At 43.4% G+C, this 15,013-nt stretch overlaps 1 protein-coding gene across 1 annotated transcript; it reads left to right on the top strand.

Annotated features, from left to right (window-relative positions):
* Nucleotides 1-2,757: 2,757 nt before the first annotated feature.
* LOC139371466 (5-aminolevulinate synthase, non-specific, mitochondrial-like) lies at nt 2,758-14,426 on the top strand. The gene is made up of 11 exons (XM_071111902.1): nt 2,758-2,944; nt 6,939-7,164; nt 7,443-7,625; nt 8,092-8,217; nt 9,072-9,291; nt 9,792-9,976; nt 10,139-10,318; nt 10,892-11,056; nt 11,649-11,917; nt 13,492-13,654; nt 14,027-14,426. The coding sequence occupies exons 2-11, from the start codon at nt 6,960-6,962 to the stop codon at nt 14,185-14,187; spliced, it is 1,857 nt and encodes a 618-aa protein (XP_070968003.1). The 5' UTR covers nt 2,758-2,944; nt 6,939-6,959; the 3' UTR covers nt 14,188-14,426.
* Nucleotides 14,427-15,013: the final 587 nt, after the last annotated feature.

Genomic DNA, 15,013 nt, shown 5'->3' with positions numbered 1-15,013 from the left:
AGGGTCTACTTTGATTATTATGGTGCTCAGCAAACAAATGGTATATGTCCATGCCTCCATTTACTGTTTTGGCTGTATATCAGCCCAAACATTTAACACAATAAAAATAAACAAAAATCAAATTCAATGTATTCATTATTCAGATTCAACTGCCAACGCCCATCCCTACAGGCTCTGGGGCCTGAGAATGAAGAGCATCTTTGGACAGTATTCTTTGCAATCTTTTGGTAGTGAATTCCTGGAAACCCAAAAACCTTTCAGCAACAGACACTATCATGTCCAGTTTCTTGGACTTGTTGTTTGTTTGTGCAGTACAATTAATCACATGTGTGATAAATACCATAAAATCAACCTTCTTCACACTCAGACTGTTTGATATGCCAACAGCCAGACTAGCTAGTACAGTTTTTCAATGGGATCTATCCCATAGGGGGAGCCTGGGCAACTGAAATGTCTGATCTCTTTCAACAGTCTGACTGTGAACATCTGTATGAAAACCAAATGAAGGGAGACATAAATATGATTTAAAACAACTGTTGATGCAATATGGGGGAAAACAATGGGTGGAGGGGATTAATCATAAACCCAAATTGAGAACCTTTTGTTTGTTCTTATACAGGGAAGAGCCCTGTATTAGATCCAGGAAAAGGTGGGGGGCAGGAAGGGAAAAGGGAAGAGCCATGTATAAGATCCAGGAAAAGGTGGGGGGCAGGAAGGGAAAAGGCAAGAGCCCTGTATAAGATCCAGGAAAAGGTGGGGGCAGGAAGGAAAAGGGAAGAGCCCTGTATAAGATCCAGGAAATGGTGGGGGCAGGAAGGGAAAAGACCTGTATAAGATCCAGGAAATGGTGTGGGCAGGAAGGGAAAAGACCTGTATAAGATCCAGGAAATGGTGGGGGCAGGAAGGGAAAAGACCTGTATAAGATCCAGGAAATGGTGGGGGCAGGAAGGGAAAAGACCTGTATAAGATCCAGGAAATGGTGGGGGCAGGAAGGGAAAAGGAAGAGACCTGTATAAGATCCAGGAAAAGGTGGGGGGCAGGAAGGTCCTCAGGCTGAGAGAGAACGGAGGAAAGTGTAATCACAAGGCTGAGACTGAGACACACAAGGCTCAACAGTACATTGAAATTGGTGGTGAAACATCCGACTGAGAGGTGTGATCATTGTCAGGAGAAGATGAAGACAGTGGAACATGTTCTATTTCAGTGCCAGAAATATGTGAGAGAAAAGGGAATGATTGTTATTAGATTTGAGGTGTAATGGAGTTGTAGAGACAAGATTAAGCGAACTGCTGGGGAAATCTTCAGTGGATGTTACGAGATTATTGGGTAGGATTTATACCGTCCCTGTCTCTGGTCCACACTCCAGGCCAGTTGGTGGTGGTAATGCACCTTAAAGTTGGTTGCCAACTGCCATAAAGAAGAAGTGGCAGCTGTAAGTGGTGGTCTTGTCATTAATTCCATCTGTAAGTAGTTGATCTGAGCGTATTGCTTTTGAATATTTCACACAAATATAATGGCTGTAAACACAAATTTTGCACGCCCAATTTTTCAGTTTTTGATTTGTTAAAAAAGTTTGAAATATCCAATAAATGTCGTTCCACTTCATGATTGTGTCCCACTTGTTGTTGATTCTTCACAAAAAAATACAGTTTTATATCTTTATGTTTGAAGCCTGAAATGTGGCAAAAGGTCGCAAAGTTCAAGGGGGCCGAATACTTTCGCAAGGCACTGTATAAACAAAAAAACAGTTCTGCTGACTGCAGGGGTTGTCCCAGGGGGCATTTAAACATTCTTCACATTCAACACACAAGTTCTCTGCAACCTTCAAATTACAGACATCATTTACAGAAAATTGTTAAACGGAAAGACGCTTCACTTAATCCAGAATGTCATTCGCTTTGATTTGATTTGATTTGATCAAGTTGAAATAAGGACGCGACGCAGTGTTGCTATATTGCAGCTCTGACACTAGAGGGAGCACTCACACAACAAATCAGAGTCAAGCTTTTTGTTTCAGCACTTCCACATCTTCAGTAACACAGTTGACAGTCTCTGAATCTTACCAACAACGGAAGGTCAAAAGTGTGTGTATTCAATTCAATTTAAACTGTATTACCAAATACAGCATATGACCATTCTCTTTCAATAAAGTTATTGTATTTCCCAAGACAACAATTACAAAAAAACAAAATTACAAACTCTAAATGCAAACTTCATAAATTAATGTTTAGCTACATGTAGGCTAATTGTTTATAGAAAAAGATGACAAGAGGATATGAGTGAGTCATACATGTTGATTTTTAAATAATGGAACATTATCTGAGGGCAAGGGGGACTGCGGTTTCCACTAGTCACCACAGCCACAAAATCTACATTGGCTATATTGTTTAAAAAAAATCATGAAAACTGAAATTAGCTTTTTGGTCATAATTTAAGGTTAGCTTTGTGGTTTAAGGGTAGGTTTACAATCACATTTGGGATGGCAGGTAGCGTTGGGGCAGGTTAGAGCGTTGGGCCAGTAACCGAAAGGTTGTCGGATCAAATCCCTTTGCTGACAAGGTAAAACATTGATGAAAAGGCAGTTAGTTAACCTACTGTTCCCCGGTAGGTCGTCATTGTAAATAAGAATTTGTTCTTAACTGACTTGCCTAGTTAAATGAAGGTTACATTTGAAAACCTTTGTGGCTGTGGTAACTAGTGACGGTAGCCAGGACTATCTGGGATGGGTGCTATGACGTACACACTCATCTTCTCGCGATACTTAATAGTCGCAGTAGATTTTATAAGCCGGTTGCGTATCCCGGTCCTGTCGTTCGTCCTCAGTGTAGGATAACGAAGCATTATCGTAATATATTTACACTGAAACAGCATTAAGATCTTGCCAAGGTATATTTTAATTTCTTTATTCATTCGTGAGAGGGTGACCCGAAACACACTGAGCGAGGTAAGCAAACGAAAACAAGCCATTCGTCTTTAATTTATCCGGTATGCTAGTTAGTGGGGTTAACCTTGCATGGCTACCCGGAATCTTTGCTCCGGTCAAATGTTAACCTTACATCACGCTCACGGATGTACGTTTTTTTTATCCACAAGGAAGTATGTAGCGAATGAATGTATAGTGCAGCGGAAGAATTCAGTTCCAGCGGTCATGTAAGGGCTAACCCGGGCCGATGATTAGGTTGTCCGTGTTATCCGGGAATCTTCGGACGACCATAACCCTTCCGGACCATGCTTAGCTTGCTAGTTCATTTAGCTAATGCGAAAATATATTTTAATAATCTTTTATTATTTTATAATGTAAAAACCAATATTTTTGCTAATGTGATTCATTGGGTAACCTGCTGACTGGACCGGGCGTGTGCGTCCATCGCGCTCGTGTTGTATTTTGTCTCCACACCAGACGCGATCAGGACACGCAGGTGTATCAAAACCAACTCTGAACCAACTCTTCATTTGGGCGGACAGGTCGAAAACTATTAAACGAGTATGGTCATTTAGCTAGCTACGCGGACGCTCTTTGAAGTGTGGGTGCAGTGATTAAATAACATGTAAATGTATTTTGTAACGCAAAATAAAACGGTGTGGTCAGCTTGCGAGTTATGACATCTAAAATGTAAGTGTAACTACTTAACCCGGTAGATATTAAATGTTTCTCTCGACTTGATTTACAACTAACTGCTGGTATTTTAGGCTCACTTGATTTAATTTGGCATGTCAGATTACACCGCAATGTAATTTAACTGTAATCTAAATACGTTTTAAATGTCATAGTTTTTTTTGCCATGATTTAAAAAAAATCATATGGACTGGAAGGCAGGACGAACTCATTTTCACTTTTTCACTCGTTAAAATCAAACTAAATCAGCACGTTTTTTGGCTCAGTCGATAGTTTAGACTTACATATTGAAGATTTTATTTATTTTGTAACTTCTTGGGCAACCAGGCGAAATTCACATAGATCATTATCATTGAGTCTAAGAAGTGGTAGATGTGTTCTGTGTGCTATTTCTATTCTTTCTGTTTCGTTGGTCTCTTACATTAGGTTTTGTACACCAGCTGAAAATACAATATTTTTTGGGTGTAAAGAGATTATTTTCAATTACATGTGTCACACTTGTTCATATTACTTTTAATTTGCTAAATTAGTACTTTAAAAACAAGGGTTTTATCAACTAGATTCAAACAAATTATACACCTGTCCAACAAGTCAGTTGGTCAAATTTCTGCCCTGCTAGAGCTGCCCCGGGTCAACTGTAAGTCCTGTTATTGTGAAGTGGCATTGACAAGCATCAATAATGGCACAACCACGAAGGACACGCAAGCTCACACAATGGGAGTGCCGAGTGCTGAAGCGTGTAAAAGTCTGTCCTTGGTTGCAACACTTATTTGAATGACTGCAAGCCAGGCCTAATTGCCCAACATCTGTGCCTGACCTCACTAATGCTCTAGTTCCATTCAGCTATAAATGTTCCAACATCTAGTGGAAAGCCTTCCCTGAAGAGTGGAGGCTGTTATAGCAGCAATGTTCCAACATCTAGTGGAAAGCCTTCCCTGAAGAGTGGAGGCTGTTATAGCAGCAATGTTCCAACATCTAGTGGAAAGCCTTCCCTGAAGAGTGGAGGCTGTTATAGCAGTAATGTTCCAACATCTAGTGGAAAGCCTTCCCAGAAGAGTGGAGGCTGTTATAGCAGCAGTGTTCCAACATCTAGTAGAAAGCCTTCCCAGAAGAGTGGAGGCTGTTATAGCAGTAATGTTCCAACATCTAGTGGAAAGCCTTCCCAGAAGAGTGGAGGCTGTTATAGCAGCAGTGTACCAACATCTAGTAGAAAGCCTTCCCTGAAGAGTGGATGCTGTTATAGCAGCAAAGGGGAGACCAACTCCATATTAATGTGTATAGTTTTGGAATGAGATGTTTGACAAGCAAGTGTCCACATGCTTTGGGTCATGGTGTGTGTGCAACGATTTTAGAGTTTTATTTCTTATAAGGAAATCGGTCAATTGAAATAAGTAATTTAGGATGTTAACAAATTTGTTCAATTAATCACATCGATAGTGTATGGAAATCACTGAAACTGGGACAATTCAGCTACATGAGCCCTTTGCGCTCTACTAAAAGACTAACCACAATAAACTTGGGTATACTTCATGAGAACCTGTAGTAGCCATTTATTAACTCAGTAGTGAGTCATTTAGCAGACTCTTAACCCTAATTGCTCCTGTATGTGTCTCTGGATGAGAGCCTTGCTCAAGGGCACATTGACCAATATTCCCCCCCCCCCACAAACCTAAACGGTTCAGGAATTCAAAAACCAGCGATTTTTCTGTCACTAGTACTGACTGGCTCAACGCTCTGACCCTTCAGGCTACCTGTTGGACAGTGTTTACGGTAGAAGGCCGACACGAACAATGAAACAACACTTTTTTTTATTTTTGACTGGATAGCTTCATCTCCACAGAAAGTTCTACATAGACAGGGATTGGATCTCTTGAGTGCTGACTTGACTGTCAAATACGTGTATTCGTTTGTGGGCAGCTCTTTTTTTTAAAGAGGGCGCCATAAATGTCCTTAGCCGTTTGAGTCTGACATGGACAGGTGTTTCCTGTGACGGACGGGCGTGTATAAATAAAATCAACAGTACCAAATAACAGATGTTAAGCTTACTTTGATATTGACAATCTGAGGTACAAATTGTGTAATTTCACTCGCTTGTATGAGGTGAAAATGAGAGCTTGTCCTAAGGTAGAAATGCAAACTGTCCCGATTACATTAGGGGAAATTATCGCTAAAATTTCATACGGTAAAATAATTCAACATGTCCATTTTGGATGCTGGTATATGTTACACAATCCCAATTTTAAAAATGAGTAAAGATGTAATTAACTGGTTAAAATATCTCAAACACAATTTAGCTGGAGGCTGTTTACAGAGCTTCATTAGTGTCTGTGAGCTACCTGAATGTTTATCGTCCCTACTGGAACACGGTCCTAGACGAGACTGCTTTTTCAAGGTTTCCTTCTCCCTCCTTCCAACTGTACCAACAGTGTTTCCAAGAAAGGGAGGCTGTCTAGGAAACCGTGGGCTGCATTCCAAACACATAAAAGCCACACCCTCAAATTAGGTGGCCACTTCTGATGACATTTGATGAGTACACACTTGCAGGGCGAGGAAGGGAGGAATTGTAAGTGGACCGCCCTTGTCTGGAAATTCGTCACTCGTTTGTCCCGCAATGATTGTGTTTTCAGCCACCGGTAGTTTGTGGGTTTATTTGCGCTAAGGTCACTTGTGATTGCATGTCTACTTACATTAAATATATAATAATGAATATTGGCCTACTGTATGATAGCTAGAAAATGAATTAGCTAATGTTAGCCTGCCTAGCTGGAACTTCTAAAGAAATACATTTTTTTTTTATTAGCCAAAAGCTAACCAAACAAAAACATTACTTTCTATGAGAGTTGATGTGTTTGTGCATTAGTAGCACAATTTCTAATTTATTAAAATTTTTTACTTGTAAAGTCTGATTCAATGGAGATTAAAGCCCCAACAGTATGTTTAATTTGGTTCTGACACCGATACATCTGCTGATACTGTTTTACAGCGGGGAAATTAGTGTCCAACCTGAATTCTCATAAATTGCAATCCAGAAGAGTAACTGTCCAGTAAGCTTCAATTGTTGATTTCATAGCTTGTGACAAGGACATTATGAGACTGGCCACGAGTGTTCAGATCACCATGACATTATGAGACTGGCCACTAGTGTTCAGATCACCATGACATTCCCCTTTTCATCCTATTTATTGAGTATCCGTTATCGGCCGATAAAATGCATAGCGTTAAAGGGCCAATATCTGCTGATACATGGGTGAATGGCTATATCGGTTGGGCTCTAAAAGAAATGTCGTCAATCCTAATCGGCACCTTTTTGTTTCCCCTCAAGGCTTTGACAATCACTGTAAGGATGGAGACTTTAATTCGCCGCTGCCCGTTCCTGTCCCGCGTGCCCCAGACCTTCCTCCAGCAGGCCCGGAAATCCCTGGTGGTCTATGCCCAGAAATGTCCTGTGATGATGAACCTGGCCTCCAAGCCTCTGGCCCGCTCTCTCTGCTCCTCCTCAGCTAGCTTCCAGAAGGCTGAGGACACCGTGACTTCAGCCCAGACACCAGGTGAGGGGCGTGGATATCAATCTAACACTGAACCTTGCTGGGTTATGTAGAGGCAGGAGTTTTCATGGTGGTCAGATCACACGATCAGGGAAAACTCTTGCCCAGGAGGGACATGGGTTTTTGTCTTCTGTGGCGTTACAACAGTCTATAGGAGTACAGTTATATCATGGCAAGAAACTCTTGATTCCAATAACCAACTCGTAAAAAGCTGTAATTATTTAAATCCGCTGTGTGTTGCTCTTCATCTCCTTACCCTAGTGTCTTTTGTTCTTTTTTAGGAGCCAATGGGGGCACTACCACCAAGTTGCCTCAGAGCCACCCCATGCCCCCCTCTGGCCAGGCCTCGGGGGCCTCCAAGTGCCCCTTCCTGGCGGCTGAGATGGGCCAGAACAGCGGTGTGGTGCGCCAGGCCAGCCTCCAGCTGCAGGAGGATGTGCAGGAGGTCCGCACCATCCAGAAAGGTAAACAAGGGGTTAAACCACCTGGAGTCATATTCCCTTTTGCTACTAATACAGATGGATCATAGGCTTTAATACAGGCTAAGGCTACTTTATTATTCAGAGGTACAGGACAGTCCTAATAACCTTTAATACGGGGGGGGGGGGGGGGGGGACACCAACTCCATATTAAAGCCTTCCCTGGAGGCTGTTGTAGCACCAAGGGAGGGGGGACCAACTCCATATTAAAGCCTTCCCAGGAGACTGGAGGCTGTTGTAGCACCAAAAGGGGGGGGACAACTCTATATTAATGCTCATGATTTTAGAATGAGATGTCTGACTAGCATAGACTTTTGGACGGTGTCCACATACTTTTGGTCATGTAGGGTACATCTATGGTCTAGCCATGACCTGTCTGTCAGATCCAGCCCATAGAAATATTAAACTTTTTGTCTTTATTCAGTCATCGCTAATCACGGTGTTTCTCCAGATGTGAGCCCAGCCCAGGTCCTGGCCAGCTCTTCTGGTGCGGTCAACACCTCCGATCTGATGAAGAAGCTGCTGAAGCAACGTCCAACCAGGATGTCCCAACTGCTGCAGGAGAACATGTCCAGCTGTGAGTCACCAAGATCAGACCGTTCAAACTGTTATTGTCCCCGTAGGGAAGTTAATTGTGCAGCCTGAAGCATATAAGGCTGTTTTTCGTAGAATTTGTATTGTGTGTCCTGAAGAAAAGAATTGGTTAATGTGTATGGTTCCTTTTCAAACGACTGTTAACCATTCTTGTCAGCATTAGTCTTTTTTATATCGCCTCGCTCGTCCCAAGTGGCGTTACACTTTGAACGGGTTGCGATCGCTGTCATGGCGATGTGACATTGCGTTCATTTTTTCACGTTCACCAAGTCAGCAGCTCACCATAGATGTAATCATTACCTTTTTTTTAATGTGTTTTCCATTTATGGTAATTAAAAAAAAAAGTTTGCAATGGTTGAACAAAATGTTTAGATTTGTTCTAGTTATTATGAGCCTGTTAGCTTATAACAAACCACATCTTTGTCTCTGAAAAGGTGCTTTTAGTTGCCTGGCTTGCTAGATTGACATAAATCCTAAATACATTTTAAAGATTGACTTTTTGTAATGTTTTGATTTTGGACCAGGCTGATGACATGTTAATACGGACTGCTGTTTTTGTGTTCATACTTTTTCATAATGACTATATGTTCATCTAATTAGAGCCAAAGCTGGGAAGTTAAAAGGGGAGGCATTATACTGAGGGGTTGGCAGGACTTTTAAATGACCCCAATCATGGCCAGGTTGGTTGGCGGAAATGAAACCAGAGTCTTTGTCGTCGGCCATACCTTGCAGATATAAAGTTGACGGGATACTTGAGTTGTTTCGAAATGTTCCATTTTTACTAAAACAGGAAACTATCTTTTACCTTGTAATCATGTTTCCTTCCTCTCCCTGCAGTCTCTAACTTCCGCTACGATGAGTTCTTTGAGAGGAAGATTGAGGAGAAGAAGAGTGACCACACGTACCGAGTCTTTAAGACGGTTAACCGGCGAGCCACGGATTTCCCCATGGGTGACGACTACACCGATTCCCTTAGCGACGGGAGAGACGTATCTGTGTGGTGCTCCAACGACTACCTGGGCATGAGCAGACACCCGCGGGTCGTCAACTCCATCACGTAAGTAGCCGGACAACTGGCTAGTTGGATGAATCGATAAATGAGGTGAACAGACCGGTGGTTTGATGGGTTGTGTTTAGTACAACACACAGTAGAAAAACCCATTTGAAACACACAAATTGCATTTTTCTTTCCCCCAGATTAGTAGTTGGCAACCTCCCTCATTTCATTCAATTATAGAACATTTCATTCAATTTCAGAACATTTCATTTTTTTTCTTCTCTCATGCTACCTACTGAACACAACCATGGAAACAACCAGAAGCTTAATTGATCCCTGAGGGGAGATGACAGAACAGACGGTGTTTCACTGTTCTCCCTGAGGACCAATCAAATATCTTTTGGGTTATATGTAGATACCCTCAAAGGGGCGGTCTGTTAATGACTCCGTGAAGGTGTGAGCTTGTTAATTGGCTTGTTTACCTGACTGGTGGTGTTGCCAGACGTTGGGGTGATCATGGTTCCGGGGCAGCTGTTGACTTTACGCTATGTTGTTTCCAGGGAGACGTTGCATAAGCACGGCAGTGGGGCTGGAGGAACCAGGAACATCTCTGGGACCAGTAAGTTCCACGTGGAACTGGAACAGGAACTAGCAGACCTCCACAGGAAGGACGCTGCGCTCCTTTTCACTTCCTGCTTCGTAGCCAATGACTCCACCTTGTTCACCCTGGCCAAGATGATGCCAGGTAACCCCATTACTCACCTGCTCTTGCACCATAAACTGTACTTCCAAATAACAATGGGCTAGTTAATGTTTTTTGTGTCGCCCAGGTGTGCAGAGTTTGTACATTTGCGCGTTAATCTGGGTCATGGTACCGAACAGCCTGTTTATTCTCCTCTCTCTCCAGGCTGTGAGATCTACTCTGATGCAGGGAATCACGCCTCCATGATCCAAGGCATCCGGAACAGTGGAGCCAAGAAGTTCATCTTCCGTCACAATGACCCCGACCACTTGAGAGAGCTGCTGCTGAAATCAGACCCCTCCTCTCCAAAGATCGTAGCCTTTGAGACAGTCCACTCCATGGATGGTGAGTGTAGTTCTTGTAATGCGTCCCAAAGGGTACCCTATTCCCTATATAGTGCCCTACTTCTGCCCCCATAGGTCACTGGACCTGACCAAACATAGGAATGGGTTATGTAGAGCTCTTGCTAATTGAAAGCAAGTCTAAGAAGTGGTAGACCTGTTTTATGTGCACTATTCTATGCTTCCTGTAAACATTTATTTTTAATGTATTGTTCACCAGCTGAAAATACAATATTTTTGTATATTTGTGTATTTTTTGCTGAATATATATATATATATATATATATATATATATTTTTATTTATTTATTTTAAAACTACCTCTAAAATAGGTTCCCAAATGAACACTGCCCTATGTATATAATGTTGTTCTATACTTTCCAACCTTTATGAAACGGATTATATGATATTTATCGTTTGTCTTAAAGGAGCGTTGTGTCCTACTGTAATCTTGTTTAAAATGCCTCCTGTTGAAATATAATACTGTGTATCTTGTCTTAAAGGGGCGTTGTGTCCTACTGTAATCTTGTTTAAAATGCCTCCTGTTGAAATATAATACTGTGTATCTTGTCTTAAAGGGGCGGTGTGTCCTCTGGATGAGTTGTGTGATGTGGCCCATGAGTTTGGAGCCATCACGTTTGTTGACGAGGTCCATGCGGTGGGGCTGTACGGCGCTAGGGGAGGAGGTATCGGGGACCGAGACGGCATCATGCACAAGATGGACATCATCTCTGGAACACTGGGTCAGTTCTGAAATAATAAGCAAAATGGCCCCAGGGAATTATGTTTAAACCTTCAAGTCCATTGACTTGGCTTTACAAATCAGGGATGTGATTTGTCCTGAAAAATGAGGAATTCCTGCTTTATCCTCCATTCAGTTCTAGTTGAAAAATGCCCCGTCTCCTAGACAACTTCCAGATTTGTCTATGTTCCATTCACATCGCTGAACTAGTCTTTGTTTATCTGAAACCCTGAGACGAAGCAGATGTCTGGGCTCGAATACAGGTGGTTGAGGTTGTTGCTTAACACTCCTTGGGGCACTGGAGAAACAGGAACTAGGATCTGTTCACGACCTGTTGCTAGGAGACCACGGTGCTTCTTAAATTTCCTTTAAGCCTGGGGACTGCTGAGAGACCAATCATCACACACACTGGGACAATCTGGAGAGGTGCTTTGTCTGTTGGAATAGAAGCAAGTCAAGATGACCAGACAGAACAGCTGGTGAACACCACGCTGGGGGCTTTCTAAAGGACTAGAAAGTCTCCTTTAACGCCCCCCAAAAAGTGTTTTAATCGTTATTTTGTCCTAATTAGTGTTATTGCTATTTTCTTCCAGGCAAGGCGTTTGGCTGTGTTGGAGGCTACATCGCCAGTACCGCCGCCCTGGTGGACACGGTGCGTAGTTACGCTGCAGGCTTCATATTCACCACGTCTCTGCCCCCCATGCTGCTGGCGGGCGCCCGCGAGTCCATCCAGACCCTTAAAGGGGAGGAGGGCCGCGCCCTCCGGAGGAAACACCAGCGTAACGTCAAGCTGCTGAGACAGATGCTCATGGACTCTGGACTGCCCGTCGTCCACTGTCCCTCTCACATCATCCCTGTCAGGGTGAGAATCACTACATCTTAGGGTTCAGCACTATAGCGTCAATGACATTTTAAAGGCAATGTTTCCGCTTTCATTGAGACTGCACTCACGGTAAACTCTGCTTATGTCAGCTCAATCAGAAATTATGGTAGGTGCCTTTGAACAGGGGTATGGTAGTAGGTGCCTTTGAACAGGGGTATGGTAGTAGGTGCCTTTGAACAGGGGTATGGTAGTAGGTGCCTTTGAACAGGGGTATGGTAGTAGGTGCCTTTGAACAGGGGTATGGTAGTAGGTGCCTTTGAACAGGGGTATGGTAGTAGGTGCCTTTGAACAGGGGTATGGTAGTAGGTGCCTTTGAACAGGGGTATGGTAGTAGGTGCCTTTGAACAGGGGTATGGTAGTAGGTGCCTTTGAACAGGGGTATGGTAGTAGGTGCCTTTGAACAGGGGTATGGTTGTAGGTGCCTTTGAACCGGGTATGGTAGTAGGTGCCTTTGAACCGGGTATGGTAGTAGGTGCCTTTGAACCGGGTATGGTAGTAGGTGCCTTTGAACCGGGTATGGTAGTAGGTGCCTTTGAACCGGGTATGGTAGTAGGTGCCTTTGAACCGGGTATGGTAGTAGGTGCCTTTGAACCGGGTATGGTAGTAGGTGCCTTTGAACGGGGTATGGTAGTAGGTGCCTTTGAACGGGGTATGGTAGTAGGTGCCTTTGAACGGGGTATGGTAGTAGGTGCCTTTGAACGGGGTATGGTAGTAGGTGCCTTTGAACCGGGTATGGTAGTAGGTGCCTTTGAACAGGGGTATGGTTGTAGGTGCCTTTGAACCGGGTATGGTAGTAGGTGCCTTTGAACAGGGGTATGGTAGTAGGTGCCTTTGAACAGGGGTATGGTAGTAGGTGCCTTTGAACAGGGGTATGGTAGTAGGTGCCTTTGAACCGGGTATGGTAGTAGGTGCCTTTGAACCGGGTATGGTAGTAGGTGCCTTTGAACCGGGTATGGTAGTAGGTGCCTTTGAACCGGGTATGGTAGTAGGTGCCTTTGAACCGGGTATGGTAGTAGGTGCCTTTGAACCGGGTATGGTAGTAGGTGCCTTTGAACCGGGTATGGTAGTAGGTGCCTTTGAACCGGGTATGGTAGTAGGTGCCCTGGTTTGTGTAGAGAACTGCACCGTTGCTGGGGCACAACTCAATATTCAAAAGGTGTTCTTAATGTTTTGTCCACTCAGTCTACCGGACCGGCAGGATGCTGCACATTACATGATCTATAGCCCAGGGTTATCCCCGACTATAGCCCAGGGTTATCCCCGACTAGAGCCCAGGGTTATCCCCGACTAGAGCCCAGGGTTATCCCCGACTAGAGCCCAGGGTTATCACCGACTAGAGCCCAGGGTTATCCCCGACTAGGACTCCTGGCCCTGCATATTCTCACACCTAGAGAGCATAGTGTTCTCCATCAGCCTTGTCACTGTTTATTGACAACCTCAGCGTTACGACACTTTGACCTAAAACAACATTATTATTATTGTTGATAGACCTCAACATTGTCACTATGGAAGTACTCAACGTGGTCTCACATGGATGGATTGATTTATTGCAGGTGTCCGACGCGGAGAAGAACACGGAGATCTCTGACATCATGATGAGTCGTTACAACATCTATGTCCAGGCCATCAACTATCCCACGGTCGCCAGGGGGGAGGAGCTTCTTCGCATCGCCCCCACGCCACACCACACCCCTCAGATGATGATGCACTTTGTCGGTAAGAGACATGTTCGGTCTAGCTGGCAAGTAAACAGGAAGTGACTGCGGTCAATGGTTTCTCAAATGTTTTTGTTGTGAACTTCTAGTCGTGTTCAGTACTAGGCATAAAACTGAAGAATGTTTTTTTTGGGGGGGGGGGTCAATGGATTAACTCCCACTTTTAACATCATGTTTATCCAGATATACAACTAAACTATACTTCTGTGGCTGGACAAATTAATATTTGTTTGATCCCGTGAAGACCCCAGTAGTAAAATATGAACTTGATGTTTTGTAAAACCCCTTGGTGGTTTTCAGTAAGCATGAAACCTACTGAAATAACCAAGTACATCCTCCTTTAAAAACAATATTGTCCCCCCCCCTCTTTCAGAGAAGTTGGTTCAGACGTGGAAGGAGTCCGGTCTACCTCTGAAGTCCCATTCTTCAGCAGGGTGTAACTTCTGCCGGCAGCCACTGCACTTTGAGCTGATGACTGAGGGAGAACAGTCTTACTTCAGAGGCCTGACCCACCCCATCTCCGCTCACGCATGATGACACCTGGGAGTACACGAAACCCCATTCCTCCGTCACCGGCACCTTTTTATTACCTTGCCAGTGCGCTACTTTTTCCACCACGGGGCCGTAGGGCTCTGGTCAAAAGTAGCACACTAGCAAGGGAAGAGGGTACCGTTTGTGACGTCATAGAATGTATATTTGTATTTTATAAGTGTCATAACTTATTGAGTGTTCCATGGGCACTAGATTGTCTAAATAAATATAACTTTAATGTTTTCCTGTCGTGTTATTGTCACGTTCACTTGGTCACATTTTTAAGGCTGTTTGGTTTGAACATGAAGTCCACCCCAATGAGGAGGCTATAACCAATAGTGTCCTATATACTTATTATTCATGATGGTTAACCAGAGTACCAGTCTTGGTACTTTAGCGCCAACTCCAATGCATTGGTCAAAAGACTAATTTAGTGAGAAAATATGAATTGGACTGCCTGTCTAAATGCAGCCAATGAATGAAAAACAAATTGTTAGTCACATGCTTTAAACCGGTGTAGATTAACAGTGAAATGCTTACTTACGAGACCTTCCCAACAATGCAGAGAGAAAATAGAGAAATAATCAATCAAACCACGTCATAATACAGAGAGCATTCGCTATTAATGACGTTTCTGTGTGTATGTTTTAATTTGTGATCTTTGATTTGTTTGAAACAAATCAAATTGAAGATCACAAATTAAAACATACACACAGAAACGTCATATTAATAGCGAATGCTCTCTGTTTCAAAGGCGACAGCAAACGTCTATTCTCGGTGGTAAAATAACACACATTGTGTAATAACTCTGCTATATGAAAGGGATAGC

The sequence above is a fragment of the Oncorhynchus clarkii genome, chromosome 17, assembly GCF_045791955.1.
Source record: "Oncorhynchus clarkii lewisi isolate Uvic-CL-2024 chromosome 17, UVic_Ocla_1.0, whole genome shotgun sequence".
Taxonomy (NCBI): Eukaryota; Metazoa; Chordata; class Actinopteri; order Salmoniformes; family Salmonidae; genus Oncorhynchus; species Oncorhynchus clarkii.
Note: the sequence above shows the minus strand (reverse complement) of the source record. Positions and strands in the feature narration are given on the sequence as shown.

Coding starts and splice junctions, on each gene's coding strand:
- LOC139371466 (XM_071111902.1), top strand. CDS start 6,960: ATGGAGACTTTAATTCGCCGCTGCCCGTTCCTGTCCCGCGTGCCCCAG. Junction 8,218..9,071: donor GCAGGAGAACATGTCCAGCT/GTGAGTCACCAA, acceptor CTCTCCCTGCAG/TCTCTAACTTCCGCTACGAT. Junction 11,918..13,491: donor CTCACATCATCCCTGTCAGG/GTGAGAATCACT, acceptor GATTTATTGCAG/GTGTCCGACGCGGAGAAGAA.